The following is a 27,487-nucleotide window of genomic DNA, read 5'->3' as shown; positions in this document are numbered from 1 at the left end:
GAACTTGAGAGGGGTCCTGAGTTTCTGAAACACTTTTTAGCTTCAGCCCCTCCTATAGTACTATTTTTCAGCTCTGAGGTATTTAGTGTCCTCCCCACAAGGGGTTTTCACCTTCTCTTAGGTGGCGGCTCTTCATCCTCAGAGTCTTCTTCTGATGACTCATCTTCATCCTCATCCTCATCTCTAGAATCGTCTGGCTCTTTCTTCGGAAATAGAACTCCTGGGCTATGGGGGGAAAATTAGATTAAAACACAAGTCCCATATAAGACAAGAAAAATAATGTGAACCTAGATGCTCTTACCTGGACATTTCCCACTTCTTCCCACCCTTCCCAAAAATGTCAAGTTAGGTTACATGTATCAGGTTACAATTTACCGTATTTTGAACATACATATAAAGTTATGCCAAATCTATAAAAATCCTGTACCATGCCTAATTCTATACCCACTATTTAATAAAATTAACCCATAATCATTTATTTAGTAAACAACTACTTAAACCCCTAATATGTGTCTGGCACTGTATTAGCCAATGAGTACACAGCAATGAACGGTCTGCATGGAATACACACTTCAGCCTCATAATAAATACTGGCAAAAGACCTCCAAGTCTTAACAGAAGACCTCAAAGGCCTAAATCTCTTCAAAGCTTTACAGAAATTCAGCAAGGATCTCCTAAACTCTTTTTTGTCCTTGGTGGTATAAACCTTGATTCCTTTGATTAACATGTCCTTAAATAACATATATACATACATATATGTGTGTGTGTTTCTTGTTTTTTTCAGACACAGGGTCTTGCTATGTTGCTCAGGCTGGAATCAAATTCCTAGGCTCAAGGGATCCTCCCACCTCACCTTCCCAAGTAGCTAGGACTACAAGTGCATCCCACTACACCTGGCAGAATGTAACATTTTGTATGTGTGACTTTGGGAATTTAATTTAATGTTTGAAAAATTCATATAATATGTATTCAGCCAAGTAACTTATGTTTGTACAGAAAAATATAAGAAAGTTACACAATAGTCTTGCTAAAACAGGGTCTTAGTGGTATATGTTATGAACTTTACTGGAAATCAAAAGGCTTTAACACCGGTGCATGAAACAATGCTTGGACCACAGGAGGTGCTCAATACATTTTTTTGTTTCAAAGAATAAATAAGGTATTTGCAAGAGACAAATTTTCAAGTAAAAGTGTCCCTGTCTCTACAGTATGAAGGCAGAGTTAAGATTCTTGGAAACAGTCAATGTTCTCCCCACTTGGTATTGGACAATTAAAACTTATACATACAATCCCATCACTTTGGGAGGCTGAGGCGGGAGGACTGCTTGAGCCCAGGAGATCAAGGCCAGCCTGGATAACATGGCGAGACCCCATCTCTACAAAAAACACAAAAATTAGCCGGGTGTGGTGGCACACATCTGTAGTCTCAGCTACGTGGGAGACTGAGGTGGGAGGATCACTTGAGCTCAGGAGGCGGAGGTTGCAGTGAGCTGAGATTATACCACTACTCCAGCCTGGGCGACAGAGTGAGACCCTGTCTCAAAAAACAAAAACAAAAACTCATTCATAATCCTCTAAGAATCTGTCATTATCATTTACTTGATAAAGGAGGAATGAATATCAAAGTGACCATCCAAGGATCTCAAATAATCTGATGCCTGGCTAAAATCCCTATTTTTAAACAAAAACCTTTTACTCCAAAATAATACTGCCTTAAGTCATCTTTATTTTCAAATACAGTTGACCTTTGAACAACACAGGTTTGAAACGCATGAGTCCACTTTATACGTGGACTTTTTTTCCAACCAGACACAGATCAGAAATATAACATTCGCAGGATGCAAAGCCTGCATACAAGGAGGACAGACTTTTCAGATACATGGATTCCACAGGGCTGAATACATGTGCATTTGGGTATGCAGGCAGTTCTGTAACCAATGCCCCACACATAACAAAGGATGACTGTATTTCCAGTTCACTAAAACAGTAATGAGGGTAAAATAAATTAAACTAAATGTGTAACTTAGAATCAGATTATAAATTTACAGTGATCTATTATAGGCTAAGTGCTCACCTGGGATAATAGGGAAAACAGAGCTGGAAGGTGCCACTGAACCCTTTCCCAGAGATCTGTTCCATCCACCCATTCTTTTCGCATTTCTGCAGGGTTTTTTTCAGCAAATGCACTAAACAAAAAAATTCAGAAATGAAAGTTATCTAGTTATTCAGATAATTTCCTCAACCCCTCAACCACAAACAGATGCCCATCAATTTAATATCCTGTCACATATAGTAATTGACAAACACTAAGCGAATCCTATGTGTTCAAAGGTATTTAATTCATTAAACATTTATTTAATGCCTATAAGTTTGGCAAGAGTTAAATTATATACATACATACATATATATATTTAAAAATTTTGCAAAATATAGAGACAAAGTCTCACTACGTTGCCCAGGCTGGTCTCAAACTCCTGGGCTCAAGCAATACTCCCACCTTGGCCTCCCAAACAGCTGGGACTCCAGGTATGAGCCACCATACCTGGCAAGAGTTATAATGAAAAGAGACATTAGAGACCATTGAGTCAAATACCTTATTTCATAGAAAAGAAAAAACTCCAGAGTGGTTAAGTGACTTGAGCTCAAAGTAGTTAAGTGACTTGCTCTAAGGTAGCACATAAACAGCAGACCTAAAATTAAATATTTAATTATTTCCATTCATTTAAACATCTACCTATAGGTATTGATAATCATCTAGGAGAATATCTTATAAAGAGGAACAGAACGAATTATTCATAAGTCAGTAAACAGTAACAAAACAGTATCATGGTTCCTGAAGTCCTTCATTCTCATCTTCCTTACAGAGACACATCCAAAATATATTTTATGGTGATCCAGTATCCAAAAAACAGCTGCAAATATCAATGAAACTGAAAGGCTTGTTAACCAAATTCATCTTCTCTTAAAACATTTGGCAAACAGAAAATCATGAAATAGGCCGGGCGTGGTGGCTCATGCCTGTAATCCTAGCACTTTGGGAGGCCGAGGTGGCGCAGATCATGAGGTGAGGAGATCGAGATCATCCTGGCTAACACGGTGAAACCCTGACTCTACCAAAAAAAACAGAAACAAAACAAAAACAAACAAAAAAAAATTAGCTGGGTGTGTTAAAGATGCCTGTAGTCCCAGCTTCTCAGGAGGTGGAGGCAGGAGAATGGCGTGAACCCAGGAGAGGCGAAATATGCAGTGAGCAGAGATCGCACCACTACGCTCCCCAGCCTGGGCAACAGAGTGAGACTCCGTCTAAATAAAAAAAAAGACTTCAAAATTACCTTTTAATTTACAATAATATATTCTGGATTGCCTTCTTCTGTTACTTAATTTCCATATCCCTCACCCTACAACATTGTGTCTAATAGTTCATTGAGAAGTCACCCAGTCTCACCAATCCATACATGATAATGCTGATAAGGCAGGGTGTCTCATCTCAAATCACCACCTCCTAGAGTAAATATACTTTACTGAAATAAAGTATTTTCTGTTGTGGGGCTTAGGTTAGTAAGAACTAATGTAAGTAGTAAGTATTCTAAAATCCTGGCTTTGTTTCAAAGTAAAATTAGATGTTTTTGGTGAACATCCAGAAGTAGGAAAAAATATACTATAATTTAGAGTTGTTTTGAACCCAGAGATTTATCTGAATTACAATAAAAATCAGAAAAATAAAATCAGTTAAAAAAATAAAATTTACAGTAAAGTAAAATCGACTTCTTACAAGGATATGCTTTAAATTAAGAATTCAGTTTTGATTATTTGTTTTTCTTTTTGTAAATATTAAATTTGTAAGGCTGTTCCCTCTTGGTTTTCACAGTCAGTAGTTAATACTTTGACATTAATAGCATGATCTCTATGTTTTTTTCTTCTTTTTTTTTTTTTGTTTTGAGACACAGTCTTGCAACTGTCGCCCAGACTGGAATGCAATGGTGTGATCTCAGCTCACTGCAACCTCTGCTTCCTGGGTTCATGCGTTTCTCCTGCCTCAGCCTCCCGAGTAGCTGGGACTACAGGCGCACAACTACCACACCCTGCTAATTTTTTTGTATTTTAAGTAGAGATGGAGTTTCACTATGTTGGCCAGACTGGTCTCGAACTCCCTACCTCGTGATCCGCCCACCTCAGCCTCCCAAAGTGCTGGGATTACAGGCATGAGTCACAGCACCTGGACTTCTATAGTTTTTTCAAAAGAAAATTCTCCTAATCCCAGTTCAATATATACAACTGAGTCTTACTTTGATAGTTAGAATTGGTTCCTGGGTGATTCTCTAGGACGTATTTCTTCAGAGCAGTGGTAGAGCAGGTCTTCGGCTCATTCATGGCAGCAATAGCAGACAAGATTGCATATTCCATCAGGCTTCCACCAAGCAGGGGTTTCTCCCCTGATTTCTTCAGCTGTTTTCCAAGGAGGAAGAGAAAAGCATCAAGACAACACTCTCCCAAAGCAGGTCAAGACAAGACTCCTCTGCACCAGGTGGGTCGGAGTTCCTGCATTATTAGCACAGATATGTTTTACAATAAATTGTCAGCTTAGGGACTTTCTCTTCCCATTCAACAGGTATTCAATCTAACTGAGAAGTTCCAACCCTCCTATGGATATTTTCTTCTTCCATCTACCCTCCATCCACCCTAAAATGATAGCCAACCTAACCCAAAGATACCGACAACTGTACCCCAATAAGCAGGTTAACCAGTTAGGTCCCTAAAAATTAAGATTCTTTTGGCTGGGTGCTCACACCTATAGTCCCAGCACTTTGGGAGGAACAGGCAGGCAGATCACTTAAGGCCAGGAGTTCGAGACCAGCCTGGCCAACACGGCGAAAACCTGTTTCTACTAAAAATACAAAAATAAATAAATAAATAAATAATAGCAGCCAGGTTTGGTGGCAAGTGCCTGTGGTCCCAGCTACTTGGGAGGCTGGGGCAGGAGAATCACTTGAACCCAAGAGGCGGAGGTTGCAGTGTGCTGAAATCATGCCAGTGAACTCCAGCCTCGGCGACAGAGCAAGATTCTGTCTAAAAATAAATAAATAAATAAATAAACATTATTTTATTTGAGAATATTTCACTTTTCTGAATCTGAAAAATGAAGTACATCTGACCCTTGAACACAACACAGTTTTATCTGTGCTGGTCCACTTATATGTGGATTTTCTTCTGCCTCTGCCTGCCACCCCAAGACAGCAAGACCAATACCTCCTTGTCCTCCTCAGCCTACTTAACTCGAAGATGACAAGGATAAAGACATTTACGATCATCCACTTCCACTTAATGAAGAGTAAATATATTCTTTTCTTTTCTTTTTTTTTTTGAGATGGAGTCTTGCTCTGTCGTCCAGGCTGGATGGCAATGGCGTGGTCTCGGCTCACTGCAACCTCTGTCTCCTGGGTTCAAGCAATTCTCCTGCCTCAACTTCCCAAGTAGCTGGGATTACAGGTATCCACCACCAGGCTTGGCTCATTTTTTTATTTTTAGTAGAGACATGGTTTTACCATGTTGGCCAGGCTGGTCCTGAACTCCAGACCTTAGGAGATCCGCCTGCCTCGGCCTCCCGAAGTGCTGGGATTACAGGTGTGAGCCACCGTGGCTGGCCATATTTCCTCTTTCTTATGATTTTCTCGATAATATTTTCTTTTCTCTAGCTTTATTGTAAGAGTACATTATATCATACATACAACACACAAAATGTGTATTAACTGTAAGGCTTCCGGTCAACAGTAGGCTATTAAGAGTCAAGTTTGCTGGGAATCTAAAGTTATGTATGAAATTTTTTTAATGCATGGGGGATCTGCACCTTTAACCCCTATGTTGTTCAAGGGTCAGCTGTAGTTATAAAAAATAATAAATAGCCCTTTTAATCCTATGAGGAAAATAGCAATGAAAAATTTTGATAAATATTGAGGGTATCAGGGAGCACAGTAATCCCAGTACTTTGGGAGGCTAATGGGGGAGGACTGCTTGAGGCCAAGAGTTCAAGACCAAACTGGGCAACATGGCAAGACCTTCTGTCTACTAAAAATTAAAAAACTAGCTATGAATGGTGGCGTGCCTGTAGTCCTACCTACATGAAAGGCTGAGGCGGGAGGATGGCTTAAGCCCAGGAAGTTGAGGCTACAGTGAGCTATGATTACATCACTATACTCCAGTTTGAGTGACAGAGCAAGACTCTGTCTCTAAAAATAAATAAATAAATAAATAAACTTAAAAAAAAAAAAAAAGAGTATCATACAAAAGAAAATTACACAGCATACTTTGAAAATGAAAGGTGTGGGAACAAAGGTTAGCAATAATACGCAAAAAGGGAAAAGGAGAAAACCAGAAATGCTCTACAAAACTGGTTAGTGGTTCTTAAAGAATGGTCTGGTTACAACCGTCTGGGTTCCTGAGACCCTTTCAGAGGATCTGCAAAATCAAAACTATTCGTATAATAAAACTAAGATAGGCCAGACGTGGTGGCTCATGCCTGTAACCCCAGCACTTTAGGAGGCTGAGACGGGTGGATCACCTGAGGTCAGGAGCTCAAGACCAGCCTGGCCAACATGGTGAAACCCTGTCTCTACCAAAAATACAAAAATTAGCCGGGTGTGGTGGTACATGCCTGTAATCCCACCTACTTAGGAGGCTGGGGCAGGAGAATCGCTTGAACCTCAGAGGTGGAGGTTGCAGTGAGCCGAGATCAAGCCACTGTACTCATTGCAGCAAGACTCCATCTCAAAAAACAAACAAAAACTTAAAATGTGATTTGCTTTTTCACTGTCTTTTTTTTTTTTTTGAGACAGAGTTTCACTCTGTTGTGCAATGGCGTGGTCTGGGCTCACTGCAACCTCCGCCTCTCGAATTCAAGAGCTTCTCCTGCATCTTTCTCCAGAGTAGCTGGGACTACAGGCACCCGCCACCACACCTGGCTAATTTTTGTATTCTTAGTAGAGACGGGGTTTCACCATGTTGGCCAGGCTGGCCTCAAACTCCTGACCAAGTAAACCGCCCGCCTGGGCATCCCAAAGTGCTAGGATTACAGGTGTGAGTCACCACACCTGGCCTTTTCGCTATTTTGACATTTGCACTGATGGTGCAGAAGCAATGGTGAGTAAAACTGCTGTCAGCTTACCACAGATAAAGGCAGAGGCACAAAAATGTGGTTATTGTCTTCTTTACTGCTATGTACTTATGGTTTTAAAAAAGAGCACCAATTCACTTAGAATGCCCTTGATAAAGTTCTAAAAATTATCTCAACTTCTGAATATGTGTCTTTAGAATATTTTATGTGATGAAACAGGAAGAACACATAATCCGTATCTGCTACATATGCAGACATGATGGTATCCAGGAAAAGCACTTGTGTAATTGTTAGAGTTATGAGCTGGATTAGCTGCACTTTTCTTCGAACACTTTTTTTTTTTGAGACGGAGTCTCATTCTGTCACCCAGGCTGGAGGCAGTACAGTGGTGTGATCTCGGCTCACTGCAACCTCCGCCTCCCGGGTTCAAGCGATTCTCCTGCCTCAGCCTCCCAAGTAGCTGGGATTGCAGGTGTGTGCCACCATGCCCAGCTAATTTTTTGTATTTTTACTAGAGACTGGGTTTCACCGTGTTAGCCATGATGGTCTCGATCTCCTGACCTCGTGATTCGCCGGCCTCAGCCTCCCAAAGTGCTGGGATTACAGGTGTGAGCCACCGCGCCCAGCCTGGAATACTTTACTTGAAAAAATAACTGACAGCTAACCTACTGGTTATGAGGTAGACAGTATCTTGAAAATGAACTAAGAGCCGGCCATGTCAAAAAACAATAGTATTTGTTGCCAATGATAAAATTCAAACTTTCAAGAGAAAATTTAAATTCTGAAAAACTTGTATCTATCACTGTGAGTTTGTTATTTTCCCAATACTTAAATACTGTTCTTGTAAGATCAGTGGCCGATACCAATGACTGTGATTTTTGTTATCGTATATAATGAAATGCCAACATTTGGAAAATCTACATAACTGCGAGCTACTGTTTTTCAAATGACCAATGTATTGTGCTACAAAATTATGTTGGATTAAAATATCTATTCAAAGTTCAATAAATTTTAAGGTAACATAGTCCAAGAAATTCACTGATTATGGTTTCAGGTTCCACATGGCAACTAAACTTTAAAGAATTTACCACAAAACAAATAATGTTAACAGACCATATGAACAAAGGACACAAACCACACAATCATCTCAACAGACACTGAAAAAGCACTTGACAAATCCAACAGCCATTCATGATAAAAAAAAAACTCCCAGGAAACTAGTAGCATAGAAGGGAACTTGCTCAACCTGACAATAGGCATCTATGAAAAACCTATAGCTAACTTGTGAAAGACTGAATGTTTTCTCTCCAGGATGTGGAACAAGGCAAAGATGTCTGCTGTTACTACTTCTATTCAACACTGTAATGGAGGTTAATCTAGAGCAATCAGGCAATCAGAAGAAGTAAAAGACATCCAGACTGGAAAGGAAGAAGTAAAATGCTCTTTATTTGCAGATAACGGATCCTGTATATAGAAAACTGTATGGAATTCACAAAGAAACTACTACAACTGATGAGTTTAGCAAGGGTGAAGGACACAAGAGCAATGGACAAATCAATTGTACTTCTATAGGTTAGCACTAACAACCTGAAAACGAAAATTAGAAAACACTTCCACCACTCATGACGGCATGGAAAAAGAATAAAATACTTGGCAATAAATTTAACAAAAAAAATTCAAGACTCGTACACTGAAAACTACAAAAGACTACTGAGAGAAATTAAATAAAGAGACCTTCTGTGTCATGGATTGGAAAATTCAACATTGTAAAGATAGTGAGTCTCCCCAAATTGATCTATAGGTTCAATGCAATTCCTACTAAAACTCCAGCTGTTTGTTTTTTGGCAGAAATGGACAATTTGTATGGAACTGTACAGGACCCAGCATAGTCAAAACATTCCTGAAAAAGTTAGAGGGCTTATAATTCCAAATTTCAAAATTCACTATAAAGCTACAGCCAATAAGACAGTGGAGTACTGGCATGAAGGATACACATATAGAACAACAAAAGAGAACTCAGAATCCAGAAATAAACCCTTGTATTTATGGTCAATTGATTTTCATAAGATGCCAAGGCAATTCAATAGGGAAGGGACAGTCTTTTCAATAAAAGGTGCTAGGATGATCAGATACCCACATGCAAAAAGATAAATTATATCCTTACCTCACACTATAAACAAAACAATATAGATCACAGACCTAAATTTAAAAGTCAAAACTATAAAACTCCAAAACATAGGAGTAAATTTAGTTAGGCAATGTTTCTTAGATAACCATAAAACTGCAAAAGCAATTTTTAAAAATGATAAATAGGACTTCATCAAATATTAAACACTTCAAAAGATACTACTGAGAAAGTCACAGGAGAAAAAACTTGATGGGACTTTATATCTAGAGTAATGAATTCTTATAGCGAATAACTCCATTTTAAAAATGGGCAAAAGATCTGAATACACATTTCACTACAGAAAATAAACAAATGGCCTTAAGCACAAGAGATGCTCAACATCAGTAACTATTAGGGAAATGCCAATCAAAACTACAATGAGATACCCTATATCCACTAGTATGGCTATAATAAAAAAGAGTAACAAATGTTGAAGAGGATATGGAGAAAATTGAGCCCTGGTCAGGTGGGTCACACCTGTAATTCCAACACCTCGGGAAGCTGAGGCAGGCAGACTACTTCACTGAACCCAGAAGTTCAAGAGCAGCCTCGGCAACACGGCGAAACCCCATTTCTATAAAACACAGAAAAATTAATCAGGCATGGTGGTGTCCCATAATCCCATATACTAGGGAGGCTAAGATGGGAGGATCAATTGAGCCAGGGAGGTGGAGGTTGCAGTGAGCTGAGATCACACCACTGCACTCTAGCCTAGGTGACAGAGTGAGACCCTATCTCAAAACAAAACAAAACAAAACAAAACAAAACAAAATGACTTGAGTCCTTATAAACACTGCCAGTTTCTTAGAACATAAATTTACCATATGGCCCAGCAAGTCCTGAAAACATATCCACACAAAGACTTGAACATAAATGTTCATAGGCAGTATTATTCATAATTAGCTGAAAAGTAGAAATAATCCAAATGTCCACCATCATCTCATGAATAGATAAACAAAATGTGACATCCATAGAATGAAATACTATTGGACAATAAAAAAGAATGAAAGTACTGGTACATGCTGCAATGTGGATAAAACTCAAAAACATCAAGGTAAAAGAAGCCAGACACAGAAGATCACATAGTACATGATTCTATCCACATGAAACATGAAGAAAATGCACATGTGCAGACAGAGAACAGACTAGAGGTTGCCTGAGGTTGCTTTTGGAATAGGGAGTGACTGCAAATGGTTACAAGGGATCTTTTCTGGGTGACAGAAATGTCCGAAAATTGGACTGTAACAGTTGTACAACTCTATAAAGTTACTAAAAATCACTGGGTTATAAACTGTAATTATATAAATTAAATTGTATATGGTATGTAAATCGACCTCAATAAAGCTGCTAAAAAATAACAATTTATTGAGTTTTGGTGTAGTATGAAATAATAATTTCTACAACTATCTGAAAGTTATCTTAAAATATTCCATCATTTTCTAACTGTATTTCTGTGTGAGGTTAGATTTTCTTCAAATAAGTAACCCGAAATAAACTGGAACAGATACTAGCTGTCTACTGTTATGCTAGACGTTAAAGACATTTGCAAAAATGTAAACAGTGCCTGACGACTTCTCATTAAAAAAAAAATTGGGGGAGACAGATACAATCCCAGCACTTTGGGAGGCTGGCGCTGGAGGATCGCTTGAACCTGGGAGATAGAGGCTACAGTGAGCTGCGATTGTGCCACTGCACTCCAGCCTGGGAAACAGAGCGAAACGCTGTCTCAAAAAAAGGGCTGGGAGGTGAAGGGGGAGGACAGTTATTTTTCACTAAAAAATATGTAATTTATGTAAACATGTAATGGGTTTTCTACTATTATTTTAAAGCAAATCAATAAATATTTAAATTTTTCCTCAGTTTTCTTTTTTTTTTTTTTTTGAGATGGAATCTCACTCTGTCACCTAGGCTAGAGCACAGTGGTGCGATCTCAGCTCAATGCAACCTCCACCTCCCGCATTCAAGTGATTCTCCTGTCTCAGCCTCCCAAGTAGCTGGGACTACAGGCACGTGCCACCACGCCCAGCTCATTTTTATATTTTTAGTAGAGACAACGGGGTTTCACCAGGCTGGTCTCGAACTCCCAACCGCAGGTGATCCACCCACCTCAGCCTCCCAAAGTACTGGGATTACAGGTGTGAGCCACCACACCCAGACCTCAGTGTTAGTTTCTAACATAGTAAATGTTGACAGATACAACCCACATAAACAAAAATTATTTGAGGTTCCTCAATAAATTTTTACAGTATAAGGAAGGAGGTCCTGAAACCAAAAACTTTAAAAAGCACTTCTCCACAACCAGGCCTCTGATTTCTAACCTGGAATGTCCCTGAAGCACCTTTGCCAGTTATCTGTTCTAACTGGCCTCTCTCTACTGCTCTCTGCAGAGCGTTCTTCAACAGCTGAGGCCTGCAAAGAAAAACAAACAAACAAAAAAACAGTGATAAATACATTAATAAAAAAAAAAAAGTAAAGAAATAGATACAGGGTTATTCCCAGATCTAGAGTTCTGATTACTATTATTATCATCATTATTTTTTTTGAGATGGAGCTTTACTCTTGTTGCCCAGGCTGGAGTGCAATGGCACAATCTTGGCTCACTGCAACCTCCACTTCCCGGGTTCAGCAATTCTCCTGCCTCAGCCTCTCGAGTAGCTGGGGGATAACAGGCATGCACCACCACGCCCAGCTAATTTTGTATTTTTAGTAGAGACGGGGTTTATCCATGTTGGTCAGGCTGGTCTCGAACTCTTGACCTCAGGTGATCTGCCCAATTTGGTCTCCGAAAGTGCTGGGATTACAGGCGGGAGCCACCATGCCCAGCCTCTGATTACTAGTATATGTATTAGCTTTGTTAAAATGAAAAAAAGTAGTAACAAATTGCTGACATCCTTAATAAGAGGTACTCTTTTCTTTCAAGTAAAGAAGCTAAGTCATTATTTATACATACAGAATCTCATACCATATAGAACCAATTTCTAAATTGCCAAGACACTCCAAAAACCCACCCACCACTGGTTGCCATTGGACCACAACCATGATCAAACTGAGTAATCAAGCAAGGGATGGATATCTTAAAAGTCTCATTCAACTCTGGAATTCTCTGAGGCCAACTGTGAACACTGGCCTGTCAGAAATGCATACATGAAATTAAGAAAATCAAGAGAACTCTTGAAATAACTAAGAGTTGAAAATTAAGAATCTAAGAGGTCTCCAAATACATTAGTATGTTTAGAGAAAAGTATAGGGTATAATACTGCATCTTGGGCTGTGCTCACTTTTTGATGTAAATAGAGAAAAGCCAAAAACAGAGTTTTTGAGTTACATCTTACATGAGGATTTTTTTTTTTTTTGGATACAGGGTCTCGCTCTGTTGCCCAAGATGCAGTGCAGTGGCAAACCATGGCGAGCTGCAGCCTCAATCTCCTAGGCTCACACAATCCACCTGCCTTGGGCTCCCAAGTAGCTGGGACTAGCTGGGTGTATAAGTGTGTGCCACTATGCTTGGCTAAATTGTTTTGTTGTTGTTGTTGTTGCTGTTTTGGTAGAGGTGGAGTCTCACTATGTTTCCCAGGCTGGTCTTCAACTCCTGGCCTCGAGCAATCCTCTCACTAAGGCCTCCCAAAATGCTGGGATTACAGGCATGAGGCACCACGCCTGGCTGAAGATTAGATTTTAACATTTGACTTCTAACGCCATATGACAGACCTAGAAAATTTCGAAAGACACCTTCTTCAAGGCCAACTCAGTGTCTCTATGTACCCAATATGTCCAGTTCTTCTTCTAGGTTGCAAAAAAATCACTATTACCAAATTAAGAAGGCAACTTGCATGTTATATAAAAAACCAATGTCTTGGCCGGGCATGGTGGCTCATGCTTGTAATCCCAACACTCTGGGAGGCCAAGGCTGGTGGATCACGACGTCAGGAGTTTGAGACCAGCCTGGCCAACACAGCGAAACCGTTGCTCCACCAAAAATACAAAAAAATTAGCCGGGTGTGGTGTCAGGCAACTGTAGTCCCAGCTACTCAGGAGGCTGAAGCAGGAGAATCATTTGAACCCAGGAGGCGGAGGTTGCGGTGAGTTGAGACTGCGCCATTGCAATCCAGCCTGGACAGCGGAGCAAGACTCTGTCTCAAAAAAAATAAAATAAAAAACAAAACAAAACAAAAAACATGATGTCTTTAAATATTAGAATCCTGTTTAGCATGGTGTGATGGTCATACTATGAGAAGTTGGTACTGAGACTAATAAGAATAATATTAGTTGAACATTTACTAGGTGCCAAGGACTATTCTAAGTGCTTAGCACAGACTAAGAAACTCAAACCCTATGAGTTAAACATTTTTGTTTTTCTTTTTTTTGAGATGGAGTCTTGCTCATCGCCCAGGCTGGAGTGCAGCAGTGCGATCTTGGCTCACTGCAACCTCCGCCCCCCAGGTTGAAGTGATTCTCCTGCCTCAGCCTCCCAAGTAGCTGGGACTACCGGTGCCTGCCACCACGCCCAGCTAATTTTTTGTATTTTTAATAGACGGGGTTTCACCATGTTAGCCAGGATTGTCTCGATCTCCTGACCTCATGATCCGCCCGCCTCGGCCTCCCAAAGAGCTGGGATTACAGGCGTGAGCCACCACACTCGGCCCCTTTTTCTTTTTTTTTTTTTTGAGAGAGGATCTCACTGTGTCACTCAGGCTGGAGTGCAGTGGTATGATCACGGCTCACTGCAGCCTCGATCTCCCAGGCTCAAGTAACCCTTCTGCCGCCTCAGCCTCCCGAGTAGTTGGTACTATAGGCACATGACACTACACCAGCTAATTTTTGTAATTTTTTTGTACAGAGGGGGTTCCACTATGTTGCCCAGCCTAGTCTTGAACTTGTAGGTTCAAGCGATCCTCCTGCTTCGGCCTCCCAAAGTGCAGGGATTACATATGTGAACCGCAGCACCTGACCGGCAGAGAGGTTTTGGTTGGTCATTATCAACCAAATACAACGTGTGGGCCATGTTCGTAAAAATAACTGTAAAATATCATTCTGGAGACAACTAGGGACACCTGAACACGGACTGGGTACTAGATAATAATAAATTATTAATTTTGTTAAGAATGATTTAAGTGGCCGGGTGAGGTGGCTCATGCCTGGAATCCCAGCACTTTGGGAGGCTGAGGCAGGCAGATCACCTGAGGTCGGGAGTTCGACACCAGGCTGACCAACATGGAGAAACCCCATCTGTACCAAAAAATACAAAATTAGCTGGGTGTGGTGGCGCATGCCTATAATCCCAGCTACTTGGAAGGTTGATGAGGCAGGAGAATCGCTTGAACTCGGGAGGTGGAGGTTGCGGTGAGCCAAGATCATGCCACTCACTGCACTCCAGCCTGGGAAACGAGCAAAACTCCATCTCAACAACAACAACAACAACAACAAAAAGAACGAATTAAGTATGATGGTTAATGTTCTCTATGTTTCTTTGTACATGTTTGAAAATTTCCAAGATAAAACATTTAAGAAAGTATTAAGGGCTCCTTCTGTCATATGAAGATACAATGAGAAGACGACAATCTGCAACCCAGAAGAGGCCCTCACAGAACTCAGCCATGCTGGCACCCTGATCTCAGACTTCGAGTCTGCACAACTGTGAGAAATACATTTCTCTTGTTTATATGCCAAAGTAACAACAATAATAAAAATAGTCAAGGCAGATCTTTGGTGATGATATTAGACTAAAAACTTAAGGAAGTAAAGGAACTGGCAAAGTGGCTTATGGGGAAAAAGCCATTCAGTTAAAGGGAATGCAACAGAAAGGCTGTGAGACCAGTGAGGGAGTGAAGAGTAGTAGTTTAGGTCAGAGATACAAGGGAATGTAGTGCCTTGTATTTAAAGGCACTTTTAAAGATTGATTTTTTTGTTTGTTTGTGTTTGTTTCCCCGCCGAGACGGAGTCTTGCTCTGTCGCCCAGGCTGGAGTGCAGTGGCGCAATCTTGGCTCACTGCAACCCTGCAACCTCTGCCTCCCGGGTTCAAGCAATTCTCCTGCCTCAGCCTCCTGAGTAGCTGGGATTACAGGCATGTGCCACCACGCCCGGCTAATTTTTGTATGCTTAGTAGAGATGAGGTTTCACCATGTTGGCCAGGATGGTCTCGAACTCCTGACCTCGTGATCCACCCACCTCAGACTCCCAAAGTGCTGGGATTACAGGTGTGGGCCACCACACCCAACCCTAAAGACTGATTTTTTACCTGTGAGGGGGTTGGGAAGACATGAATGTTTGAGTAGAAAGGCAACATGACACTGGGCACAGTGGTTCACACCTGTAATTCCAACACCTGGGTGGCCAAAGCAGGAGGATCACTTGAGGCCAGGAGTTAAAGACCAGTCTGGGCAATGTAGGGAGATTGTTTCTATAAAAAACTTAAAAACTATTAGCTGCATGTGGTGACACATTCCTGCAGTCCCAGCTACTTGGGAGGCTGCAGTGGGAGGATTGTTTGAGCCTAGGAGTTTGAGGTTGCCACGAGTCGCAATCTTGCCACTATACTCCAGTCTGGGCAACAGAGCAAGACCCCAGCTTGAAAAAAAAACAAAAAAAAAGTGACAGGCTGGGCGCAGTGGCTCACGTCTGTAATCCTCTGGGAGGCCAAGGCGGGCAGATCACTGGAGGCCAGGAATTTGAGACCAGCCTGGCCAACATGGTGAAACTCCCAATCTACTAAAAATACAGAAATTACCCGGGTATGGTGGCACAGCCTGTAATCCCAGCTACTCGGGAGGCTGAGACAGGAGAGTCACTTGAACCCAGTGGGTGGAGGTTGCAGTGAGCCGAGATCACACCACTGCATTCCAGCCAGGGAAACAGAACAAGATTCCTTCTCAAATAAATAAATAAATAAATAAATTTTAAAAAGTGACAGAACTTACATTTTTCAAAAAGTCTCACTCTCACTATGATGGTAAGAACATACTGAAAGGGAGCATGAAAAAAGCAGTTAGGAAGTTATTGCTCTAATACAGGTGAGAGATGATGGTGGCCTGGAAGAGAATGGTAGTGGTGCAGGTGATGAGTAAGTAGTATGTTTACTATTTTATTTTTTTATTTTATTTTATATTTTATTTTGAGATGGAGCCTCACTGTCGCCCAGGCTGGAATGCAGTGGCGTGATCTTGGCTCACTGCAGACTCTGCCTCCCAGGTTTAAGTGATTCTCTTGCCTTGGCCTCCTGAGTAGCTGGAACTACAGGCGCATGCCACCATGCCTGGCTAATTTTTTTGTATTTTTAGTAGAGAGAGGGTTTCACCATGTTGGCCTGGTTGGTCTCGAACTCCTGACCTCATGTGATCCACCTGCCTCCCAAAGTGCTGGGATTTACAGGCATGAGCCACAGCACCCAGCCTGTTTACTGATATATTTTAAAGACAGAGCAAAATAATTGCTTATAGATTAGAGAAAGGTGTGTAACAAAGAGAAGAGTCCAGCACAAAGCCAGGGTTTTTGGTTTCAGCAAGTGGAAAGATAATATTGTCATGAACTAAAATGAAGATAACGTGGGAAATGCAGGGATTTTGGGGGGGAGCGGGGGCAGAGTGGGGATCAAGAGTTCAGTTTTCAACATTTAAATCAGACATCCAAGTGGTGATGTTGAACAGGCATCCATATACATGAATCTGAAGTTACAAGGGAGGTACGGGCTAGATTCATAAATTTGTGAATTAATAGTTTATAGCTGGTATTTAAAGCTTTGCAAGTGAAAGGAATCACCAAGCAAATGTGGACATAAAAGATGAGAGGCTTAAGGTATAACCCTGAGGGCACCTTTATATTAAGAGGTAAAGCAGAAATCCTTAGAAGATTGAGAAAGGAGGGGTACAAAGGTGTGGTGTCCTGGAAGGCAAGTAAAGAAAATGTTTCAAGCAGGTAGGAGTCATCAACTGTGTCAAATGCCATTGAGAGGGCAGTTGGTAAGGACTATGAATTGACCACTGAAATCTGCAAAGTGAGACTGAGAAAATATTCAGGTAACGTGGTGGGGTAAAGTCTGACTAAAGTGGGGAAAGTGGAAGGGAAGACATTGGAGATACCAAGTACAGACAACTTACATTTTGGTGAAACTGTATTTTTCTTCCTCTTTTGTTTGGCCAAGCAAGAATGGCTGAATTTTCAAGTTAAATGTGTATATGACAGGACTCCATTATAATCAAGAATTAGAGAAAATCAATATGGCTTCACGTAAAAGAAAAAAGTTTCAATGGAAAAAATTACCATTAAAAAGGCCATGAGAAAAGGTCTTCAGGCTCATTAGCACCTTTGGGTTGACAACCCATCTATTATCAGGTAAATTTTGTTTCAGCATAAGGTCATGACAATATGTTTCAAAAGAAGTGGAGCAAAGGCACACTGGTAGCAACACACCACCTTACGTAAGTAGAGTAGAACCACAAGAAAAAAAAATGGGGAGGATATGGTCTCCACTCACCAAAAGGCAGAGAGTAAAGGGTGTGAAAGGAAAATAAGGCTTGGGATCCCCAAATCAGGAACCAAAGGGAAAAGTCAAGCTGGGAACTGCTTAGGGCAAATTTGCCTCCCATTCTATTCCTAAAAAAAAAAAGATAGCCACTAAGATAAAAAAGCTACGTACTTCCCTCACAATTTGTCCACAAAGGAAAATCCTTGCAGACAAAGGACAGAACTCCAAGTCATTCATCTACTCACCTAGATAAATGCATATCTGTCTCCTTTGAAAAGGTAATCAGAAACTCAAAAAGAATGAAACTGTCTTTTATTTACCTATAACCTGGAAGCCCCCTCCCTGATTTGAGTTGTCCCACCTTTCCAGAATAAACCAATGTACACCTTACATTATTACTGTCTCACATCTCCCTAAGTGTAAAACCAAGCTGTGCCCAGACCACCTTGGGCACAAGTTTTCAGGACCTCCTGATGCTGTGTCACGGGCACAACCTTAACCTTGGCAAAATAAACTTTCTAAATTGACTGAGACCTCTCTCAGATAATTTGGGGTCACACAAGGGAGATAAAAGTGAAATGTGAGACCCAGTGTTGCAGGTGGGGCCTAGTGGGAGGTGTTTGAGTTACAGGGATGGATCCCTCATGAATGGCTTCGTGTCTTCCTGGTCGTAATGAGCGGGTTGTTTAAAACAACTGGTTGTTTTAAGAGTGTGAGATCTGGTTAAGAGTGTGGCACCTTTCCCTCCTCTCTTGCTCCCTTTCTTGCCATGTGATATGATAGCTCCTCCTTCCACCATGATTATAAGTTTCCTGAAGCCCTCACTAGAAGCAGATGGCTGCACTATGCTTCTTGTACAGCCTGCAGTTACTATGAGCCAAATAAACTTTATTCTTTATTAAAGAACAGTGAAATGTTTCCATCTTTAAATGCATCATACAATGCATTTTTGATCCATAATTGTGTCTGCCTACTACCACTACACTCAGCATGTAAGAAGCATGAAAACATCAGCACATTAATTCATTAATTTAGAACTTTCTGCTTCAATGATTCCCTTTTTTTTTTTTTTTTTTTTTTTTTTTGAGACAGAGTCTCGCTCTGTCGCCCAGGCTGGAGTGCAGTGGCCGGATCTCAGCTCACTGCAAGCTCCGCCTCCCGGGTTTACGCCATTCTCCTGCCTCAGCCTCCCCAGCAGCTGGGACTACAGGTGCCCGCCACCTCGCCCGGCTAATTTTTTGTATTTTTTAGTAGAGACGGGGTTTCACGGGGTTAGCCAGGATGATCTCAATCTCCTGATCTCGTGATCCGCCCGTCTCGGCCTCCCAAAGTGCTGGGATTACAGGCTTGAGCCACCGCGCCCGGCGATTCCCTTTTCTTTTGCACTATTTCACTAGCTCTTTAATTTGGCACTCTGATGACCACTACTGATTTTCTGAAAATGTGGCTTCTGGACTGAAACCTCAGCAATTCTAAATGTATGCTTTAGTAATGCAAGTAAATACTGGTACTAAACTGTATCAGGACATTGTGCACTCAATATAGTAGTCTTCTGTAGACAGAAATCTGGATTAAACATAATTTTCTAGAAGTCATCTCACACAAACACTCTCAGAGTCTGCGAATTACAAATTTAAACAAATTGATATATCTGCATGAATCTACAACTGAGCAAATGGGACAATCTAAATGATCTGTCAAGACGTTAAGTGGCAAATTTTACATATGAATTACTAACAAAATTATCTCAGAACTTTAAGCCACGTTTAAATGATGAAAACATTCTGCTATTGCTGTGTAAAGGTGTTACTGAAGCCTGAATTCTCATGAAATATATATATGATATACATGTATGTATGTATATATCATACATCTATAATGTTTTCTGAGACAGAGTCTCACTCTGTCACCCAGGCTGGAGTGCTAGGATTATAAGCGTGAGCCACCGTGCCCAGCCTAAAAGTACATTTTAACCCAATACCAGACTCAAAAACTATACTCAGATGCAATTTTTCTTCCTGTTTTTGTAAATACTAACATTCTTCTCCCCAACACATACGATTTCATTTGTGTAAAGTATTTCTACAATAAAATGAAATGTCTTGTACTCATTTATATCAGAAATTGAAATAGTATTTTCTACACTTTTTTTTTTCTTACAACTCTGAAGCTTTTTATCCTTTTTTCATAGACTTTTCAAACACTTTCAAAATGAACTTTATGCATTTCTTTCTGGTGCTGTACTTCATTCTTTAGTTATTAAAGGCTAAGAATAAATTAGGACCTTTAAAATCTACACTCCTTTTTACTTTTATGTGTTTTTTTTTTTTTTTTTTTTTTTTTGAGACGGAGTTTCACTCTTGGGCCCAGGCTGGAGTACAATGGTGCAATCTCGGCTCATTGCAAACTCCACCTCCTGGGTTCAAGCAATTCTCCTGCCTCAGTCTCCTGAGTAGCTGGGATTGCAGGTGTCTACCACCACACCCGGCCTAGTTTTTTTTTTTTTTTCTTTTAAACCTGAGAAGACACAGAGTTCAATATTAAATATCTTAACAGCTAACAATATTAAAAGAGTTACTCTACCAGGCTCTTACAAAGAAACATACAATTTGGGTTTGGAAAAAAACAAAACAAAACACATGCACACACACAAAAAAAACAAAAGTAGGCCAAGAATAGTAATCGGTGCCTGTAATCCCAGCTACTCGGGAGGCTGTGGCAGGAGAATCGCTTGAACCCGGGAGGTAGAGGTTGCAGTGAGCTGAGGTTGTGCTACTGCGCTCTAGCCTGGACAAGAGTGAGACTTCATCTCAAAAATAAAATAAAATAAAAGGCCGGCCACAGTGGCTCACACCTGTAATCCTAGCACTCTGGGAGGCCGAGGCGGGTGGATCACTTGAGTTCAAAAGTTCGAGACCAGCCTCGCCGACATGATGAAACCTTGACTCTACTAAAAATACAAAAATTAGCTGGGTATGGTGGTGGGCGCCTGTAGTCCCAGCTACGTGGGAGGCAGAGGCAGGAGAATCGCTTGAACCCAGAAGGCGGAGGCAGGAGAATCCCTTGAATCTGGGAGGCAGAGGCTGCAGTGAGCCGAGACGGTGCCACTGCACTCCAGCCTGGATGACAAGAGCAAACCTGTCTCCAAACAAACAAACAAACAAAAAAACTACACATGGAGATATGAAGAGAAACACATAATGGGGCAAAAAAAATAAGACCAACAAAAAAGGTTTATTCTTAGCTAAAAGTAATCCTTCCTCAGTATTTAATCTATCTCCTTTCCCATGAAAAGGCAGCTAAAGGAAGTAACACATCATGTTTTAAAGGCCAGGCCAATGGCTCATACCTGATGTCCACTCTAAGCTTAGGATAATACTGAGACACGTATTTCCTGATGAGACTGTAGGAAGCTTCTTTAGGTTCACAAAGGCGAGTAAAGGCCAGTGGGAGGACATCCTCCAATTTTACTTGTGGTTCTGGATCCACTGCAGAACTTCTATTCTGAAAAGTAATTATCAAAAATTATGATCATTATAGAATGTAAATGCTTCTACATACAACTCAAAGGCTTTCCTCAGTTGATGATCAAATTTGTCAATTTTGTGGCAACTTCTTTGATATAAAATTTTCAACTGAGAGCATTAAAAATACATATAAAAGCTGGGTGTGGTGGCTCATACCTGTAATCCCAGCACTTTGGGAGGCCAAGGTGGGCAGATCACTTGAGGTCAGGAGTTCAAGACCAGCCTGGCCAACATGGTGTAACCCCCCCTCTACTAAAAATATAAAAATTAGCCAGGCGTGGTAGCCTGTAATCCCAGCTACTCGGGAGGCTGAGGTACAACAATTGCTTGAACTCAGGAGGTGGAGATTGCAGTGATGCAAGACAGAGCCACCACATTCCAGCCTGGGTGACAAGTGAGACTCCGTCTCAAAAAAAAAAAACAACAACAAAACAAGAAAACAGCCGGGCGTGGTGGCTCATGCCTGTAATCCCAGCACTTTGGGGTGCTGAGGTGGGCTGATCACCTGAGGTCACAAGTTCGAGACCAGCCTGACCAACGTGGTAAAACCCTGTCTCTAATAAAAATACACAATTAGCCAGGACTGGTGGCATGCACCTGCAATCTCATTTACTCGGGAGGCTGAGGCAGGAAAATCACTTGAACCCGGGAGGCGGAGGTTGCAGAGAGCTGAGATTGCGCCATCGCACTCCAGCCTGAGCAACAAGAGCAAAACTCCATCTCAAAAAACAAAAAAAAACACATAAAAGTAAAAAGGAGTGTAGACTTTAAAGGTCCTAATTTATGAAGTGCAGCACCAGAAAGTAATGCATAAAGTTCATTTTGAAAGTGTTTGAAAACTCTATGAAAAAAGGATAAAAAGCTTCAGTCATAAAAAAAAAAAAAGTTTAAAAAAACATTATTTCAATTTCTGATATAAATGAGTACAAGACATTTCACTTTATTACTGCAGAAATACCTTACACAAATGATACGTGTTGGGGAGAAGAATATTAGTATTTACAAAAACCGGAAGAAAAATTGGATCTGGGTAGTTTTGGGGTCTAGTATTCAGTAAAAATGTACTTTTAGGCCGGGCACAGTGGCTCACGTCTATAATCCCAGCATGCCGGGAGGCCGAGGCAGGCAGATCACCTGAGGTCAGGAGTTGGAGGCCAGCCTGGCCAACGTAGTGAAACTCTGTCTCTACTACAAATACAAACATTAGCTGGGCATGGTGGCACATGCCTGTAGTAGTCCCAGCTACTGGGGAGGCTGAGGCAGGAGAATCGCTTAAATCCTGGAGGCGGAGGTTGCAATAAGCCAAGATCGTGCCACTGCACTCCAGCCCAGGCAATAGAGCAAGACTCTATCTTAAAAAAAACAAAAACAAAAAAACTCCTGTATCTTCTCTAGTTTAAAAGATACTTCACAAAAAGCAGTATAATTCAGCCGGGCGCGGTGGCTCACCCTGTAATCTCAGCACTTTGGGAGGCCGAGGTGGGCAGATCACTTGAGGTCAGGAGTTCAAGACCAGCCTGGCCAACATGGTGAAACTCCATCTCTACTAAAAAATACAAAACAATTAGCCGGGCATTGTGGTGAGTGCCTATAATCCCAGCTACTCAGGAGGCTGAGGCAGGAGAATTGCTTGAACCCAGGAGGTGGAGGCTGCAGCTAGCTGAGATCACGCCACTGCACTCTAGCATGGGCAACAGAGCAAGACTCCATCTCAAAACAAAAAGCAGTATAATTAATATAGCTGCCCATAATTTAATGTAAGGCACTTAAGAGCATAGACTTAACCAGGTTGGACTGCTTGGATCTGCATCCTGGCTATTCTACTCACTAGATGAACAAATTATTTGTAACTTCCCTAGACTTTAGCACAAAGGCTGAACTTTGCATACTGCCAGGCACACAGCAAAGACTCAATGAATGTTGCTGTTTTTGGTAGCAATAACAGCTCCACAGCACTCAAACTGTGGTATACATTGTCTTACCTTTCTGTTTCTGGATTTCTGAGGTGTTTTTCTTGATTTCTGAACCACAACAAAACTTCCAGAAGCACCTTTTCCTTTAACCTAAAGTAAATTAATTTTTGTTATTCTAGTATTCATAACTTTACATTAGGCTAAGGAAATTACAGGGCATGGTAATGCAAGAGCTAATGTAAAGTGGTGTTTACTTCTTCAGAGAAAAAAAAAACAGTCAATGAAAAGTCAAAAGACTTCAGATGAAAGGTCCTTTACGTACCATCTAGCTGATGTTGAGTAATATTGTACAACCCAGTTAACCCTCTGAGCTTTTTGTTTTCTCATCTACAAAATTTTGAGAAGAATGCTACTGTGATACTAGGTTAAACCGTCTATTAAAAACTTTCAAAACGAAATAAAAAAGGAAAATAAAAATATCCCACAGAAAGAAGGGACATAATCTCTTAGGGAAAATAAGAAAAGCCCTCACTATCTTAAAAGCTCCTTGGAAAAAGTTTACACCCTAATTAGTCTCAGGCCACATAACTTCCCATAGTTTACCAACGATACATTATTCCTTATGGGAAGGGTTATCTAACAATATTTTGGCTGGGCACAGTGGCTCATGCCTGTAATCCCAGCACTTTGGGAGGCCAAGGTGGGTGGATCACGAGGTCAGGAGAACCAGACCATCCTGGCTAACAAAGTGAAACCCCATCTCTACTAAAAATACAAAAAATTAGCCGGATGTGGTGGCGGGCACCTGTAGTCCCAGCTACTCAGGAGGCTGAGGCAGGAGAATAGTGTGAACCCGGGAGGCGGAGCTTGCAGTGAGCTGAGATCACACCAGTGCACTATAGCCTGGGTGACAGAGCGAGACTCCATCTCAAAAAAAAAAAACAATTTTTTAGCCACTGCACACAATGCTAAGTTTTACCACATATTTCCAGTTCACAAAGCACTTTCATAAAATTTTAAAGTTGATTCGCAATAGGCCAGGCATGGTGGTTCATTCCTATAATCCCAGCACTTTGGGAGGCCGAGGTGGACAGATCACTTGAGGTCAAGAGTTTGAGACCAGCCTGGCCAATTTGGTGAAATCCTGTCTCCACTAAAAATACAAAAATTAGTTGGGTGTGGTGGCGGGTGCCTGTAAACCCAGCTACTCAGGAGGCTAAGGCAGGAGAATTGCTTGAACATGGGAGGCAGAGGGTGCAGTGAGCTGAGACTGTGCCACTGTGTAACAGAGCAAGACTCCATCTCAAAAAAAAAAGTTGATTCACAATAATTAAAGTCTTCCACAGCTTAGTTTTACCTACACTGCTATCAATGAGCAATCAAGCTGGAATGCTTTTAGCCTACTAAGAGTTGTTTAGGCATCAACCAAAGGTGGTCAGGCTATGTAGGCTACAGCAGGTCATAAACTAAAACATGAAGCCATCACATAAGCTTTGCTGACATATACTATGTTACACAACAGGTCCTTGGCTCTGATAATCATATTAACTAGGTTAAGACCTTTTAGTCAATGATCATTCTGTTTTATTTTAGAGACAGGGTCTTACTCTGTCACCCATGCTGGAGTGCACTGGCACAATCATAGCTCACTGCAGACTCAAGCAATCCTCCTGCCTCAGCCTCTTGAGTTGGGAGTACAGGCATGCACCCCTACATTTGGCTGATTTTCAAATTTTTTGTAAAAGCTGGGCATAGTGGCTCACGTCTATAATCCCAGCACTTTGGGAGACTGAGGTGGGTGAATCACTTGGGCCCAGGAGCTTGAGGCCAGCCTGGGCAACATGGCAAAACCTTGTCTCTACAAAGAATACAGAAATTATCTGGGTGTGGTGGTGCACACCTATAGTCCCAGGTACTCAGGAGGCTGAGGTGGGAGGACTGTTGGAGTCCAGCAGGTAGAGAGTGCAGTAAGCCAAGACTGCACCTCTGCACTCCAGCCTGAGCCAGAGTGAGATTCTGTCTCAAAAAGTAAAATAGAATACAGAAATAATTTTTTTTGTAGAGACAGGGTCTCACCTTGCTATGTTGCCCAGGATGGTCTCAAACTCCTGGCCTGAAGCAACCCTCCCACCTCAGCTTACAGGCAAGAGCCACTGCGCCTGGGCATCAGTGATAATTTTAAAGGCCATTTAAATATCAGTTTTACATTTTGAGAAAGCTAGACTCTCAGCTCCACACAGCAGCAATCTGTTTTATTCAGTAACAGACCTTCAGGCAACTGGCACATAGGAGACAAGACATATCTGTGAAATTAAGTACTAGTTCAAAGTCCCTAAGCAGAGTTTAAATGCCTGAGTGGCACAGAATTCTATTCTGATCAAACAGGCAGTGGGTCTAGAAAAAGCGTAACCAGACTCTAGGAATGTGGTGAACTAGGTTTTTAAAATTAAGACGTTAGTAGTTATTTCATCACTCTGGACCTCTTAAGAGGGTAACACATTATAAAGTTTATTCTAGCTTTAGATTTCTATGGTTCTAAGCCTCCATGCACTATGCAAGGTAAAGTAGACTTATGCCTGAAATCAACATTGGTTCTAGTGCTAGTCACATTTCACTCAGGCTTCTCTGATACTCCTAATAGGCTTTAATGGTTTAGATACTAATCAGTTAAAGTGAGCATATTTATGAAGCTAAAAATTAATACTAACAAGTCTATCATGTAAGTTAGGCTTGAATGGAAACAAACCTAAGACAAGGGCAATTATCATTTTTGTTATTCCTTTTTTTTCAGACAGGGTCTCACTCTCACCGAGGCTGGAATGGTGAGATCATAGCTCACGATAGCCTCAACCTCCCAGGCTCAAGTGGTCCTCCCGCCTCTACCTTCAGAGTAGCTGGGACTAGTGGCACATGCCACCAAATCCTGCTAATTTTGTATTTTTTCTAGAGAAGGGGTCTTGCTATGTTGCCCAGGCTGGTCTCGAACTCCTGGGCTCAAGTGATCCTCCCAACTCAGCCTCCCAAAGTGCTGGGACTACAGGTGTAAGCCACCATGCCTAGTCTCATTTTTGCTGTTTCAGTAGTAGGATTCCTTACCTTTCTCATGTTCAGTGCTACATGATTTCAAGCACAAGCAGCCCCCAAAGAAAAATCTAATTAAGAACAAAACAAACTAGAAAAAAGTTACACTATTTAAATGGCACCAACGTTTTTGAAACCTAGCCTCAGATAATTCAACTAGGTTAAACTTAAGGAATTTCATCATTATGCAACTTATTTTTTAACAAAAAAGACACAAAAAGCCTAAACGTTACTAACTGTAGACTTAAAGCTAATACACAGTGAAATGATCTTACTACTAATAATTGTGTAATACCTGTTTGATGACGCCTCTATTTAATTCTCTTTTCAGTGCTTGTTTAAGGAGATAACCCCTTCTCTCCAGCTCCAGAGAAGGATACTTATGGATGATGTATTTTCGAATAGCAACCACTGATGCACCACTCTTCTGGAAGCATGCCTAGAAAAGATTTATCAAACCATATACATTAAACCAGTTTTTTTTTATTAGATACAGAGCCTGACATATATTTTCAAAATAAATTATTTTGGAAGTGAACTTGATAATGGATGACAAAAATGGTAGGGAAGAATGAACTTCAGAAGACTTCAGTTCATAATGGCTGTAGAGAAATAACAGAATTACTAAATATTTCTACTACAATTTTAAATTGTTCAAAACAGCCTAAAAGATCATACTGAACATGAACAACATTCTATGCATAATGAAGAACCTCTTTCCATTTTAATTCCATTCTATACCTAGAAGATGGATCTTTGGCATCAAAATGAGAAAAGTAGAACAAACCTATCACTTATAGGATCACAGATCTGGCCCATTTTAAGGCATGAGCTTAAGGAATGAGCATGCCAGGACATTTTCCTGAAGGCTCTGTATGAATGTCAGCAGAGAGAAGAATCAAAGATAATCTAAACAAATGGCATAAAACTGGGTTTACACATGGCAAAGTCCTGAAGGAGAATTTTGGTTAACAGTGAAGGTGTTCTATTTGAATTTAATGTGCCCTCTTCTATTTCCATCCTATTTTACTTATACTCCATTTGACTAATGCACCTGGAAGAATGAAGTAGCTCATTATGTCACAAAGGCAGCAAATACTTAATTTTCTCAAATGCTTAAAGTTTTGTTTTCCAACTGGTCACTGACTTGAAATCAAATGCTTTAAATTTTGAAGCACACAGAAGTAGCATCTGTCATTTATCTAATGGGCCAGTCCATCAATTTTGTACTG

At 41.0% G+C, this 27,487-nt stretch overlaps 1 protein-coding gene and 1 long non-coding RNA gene across 27 annotated transcripts in view; one reads left to right on the top strand and one right to left on the bottom strand.

The window, feature by feature from the left end:
* The window catches only part of HP1BP3 (heterochromatin protein 1 binding protein 3), a 46,856-nt gene that overhangs the window by 3,345 nt on the left and 16,024 nt on the right, over window positions 1-27,487 (bottom strand). For 21 of the 26 annotated variants that reach the window (XR_013408242.1, XR_013408197.1, XR_013408468.1 and 18 more), the window contains 7 exon segments: window positions 26,551-26,694; window positions 23,244-23,324; window positions 21,084-21,238; window positions 11,594-11,684; window positions 4,287-4,446; window positions 2,075-2,186; window positions 112-225 (listed from right to left, as the gene is read on the bottom strand). Coding sequence is in view for 19 of the 26 variants with exons in the window: in XM_028843160.2 (XP_028698993.1) it covers window positions 112-225; window positions 2,075-2,186; window positions 4,287-4,446; window positions 11,594-11,684; window positions 21,084-21,238; window positions 23,244-23,324; window positions 26,551-26,694 (857 nt within the window). In the remaining 7 variants the exon portion in view is untranslated. 26 annotated transcript variants of the gene reach the window in all.
* On the top strand, window positions 15,075-18,009 carry LOC144335703 (uncharacterized). Its single transcript, XR_013406771.1, has 3 exons — window positions 15,075-15,212; window positions 15,841-16,042; window positions 16,952-18,009. It is a non-coding gene; the product is annotated as an uncharacterized LOC144335703 (long non-coding RNA).

This window comes from Macaca mulatta, chromosome 1 (assembly GCF_049350105.2).
Source record: "Macaca mulatta isolate MMU2019108-1 chromosome 1, T2T-MMU8v2.0, whole genome shotgun sequence".
Lineage (NCBI taxonomy): Eukaryota > Metazoa > Chordata > Mammalia > Primates > Cercopithecidae > Macaca > Macaca mulatta.
This window is presented reverse-complemented; position numbering and strand designations above follow the sequence as displayed.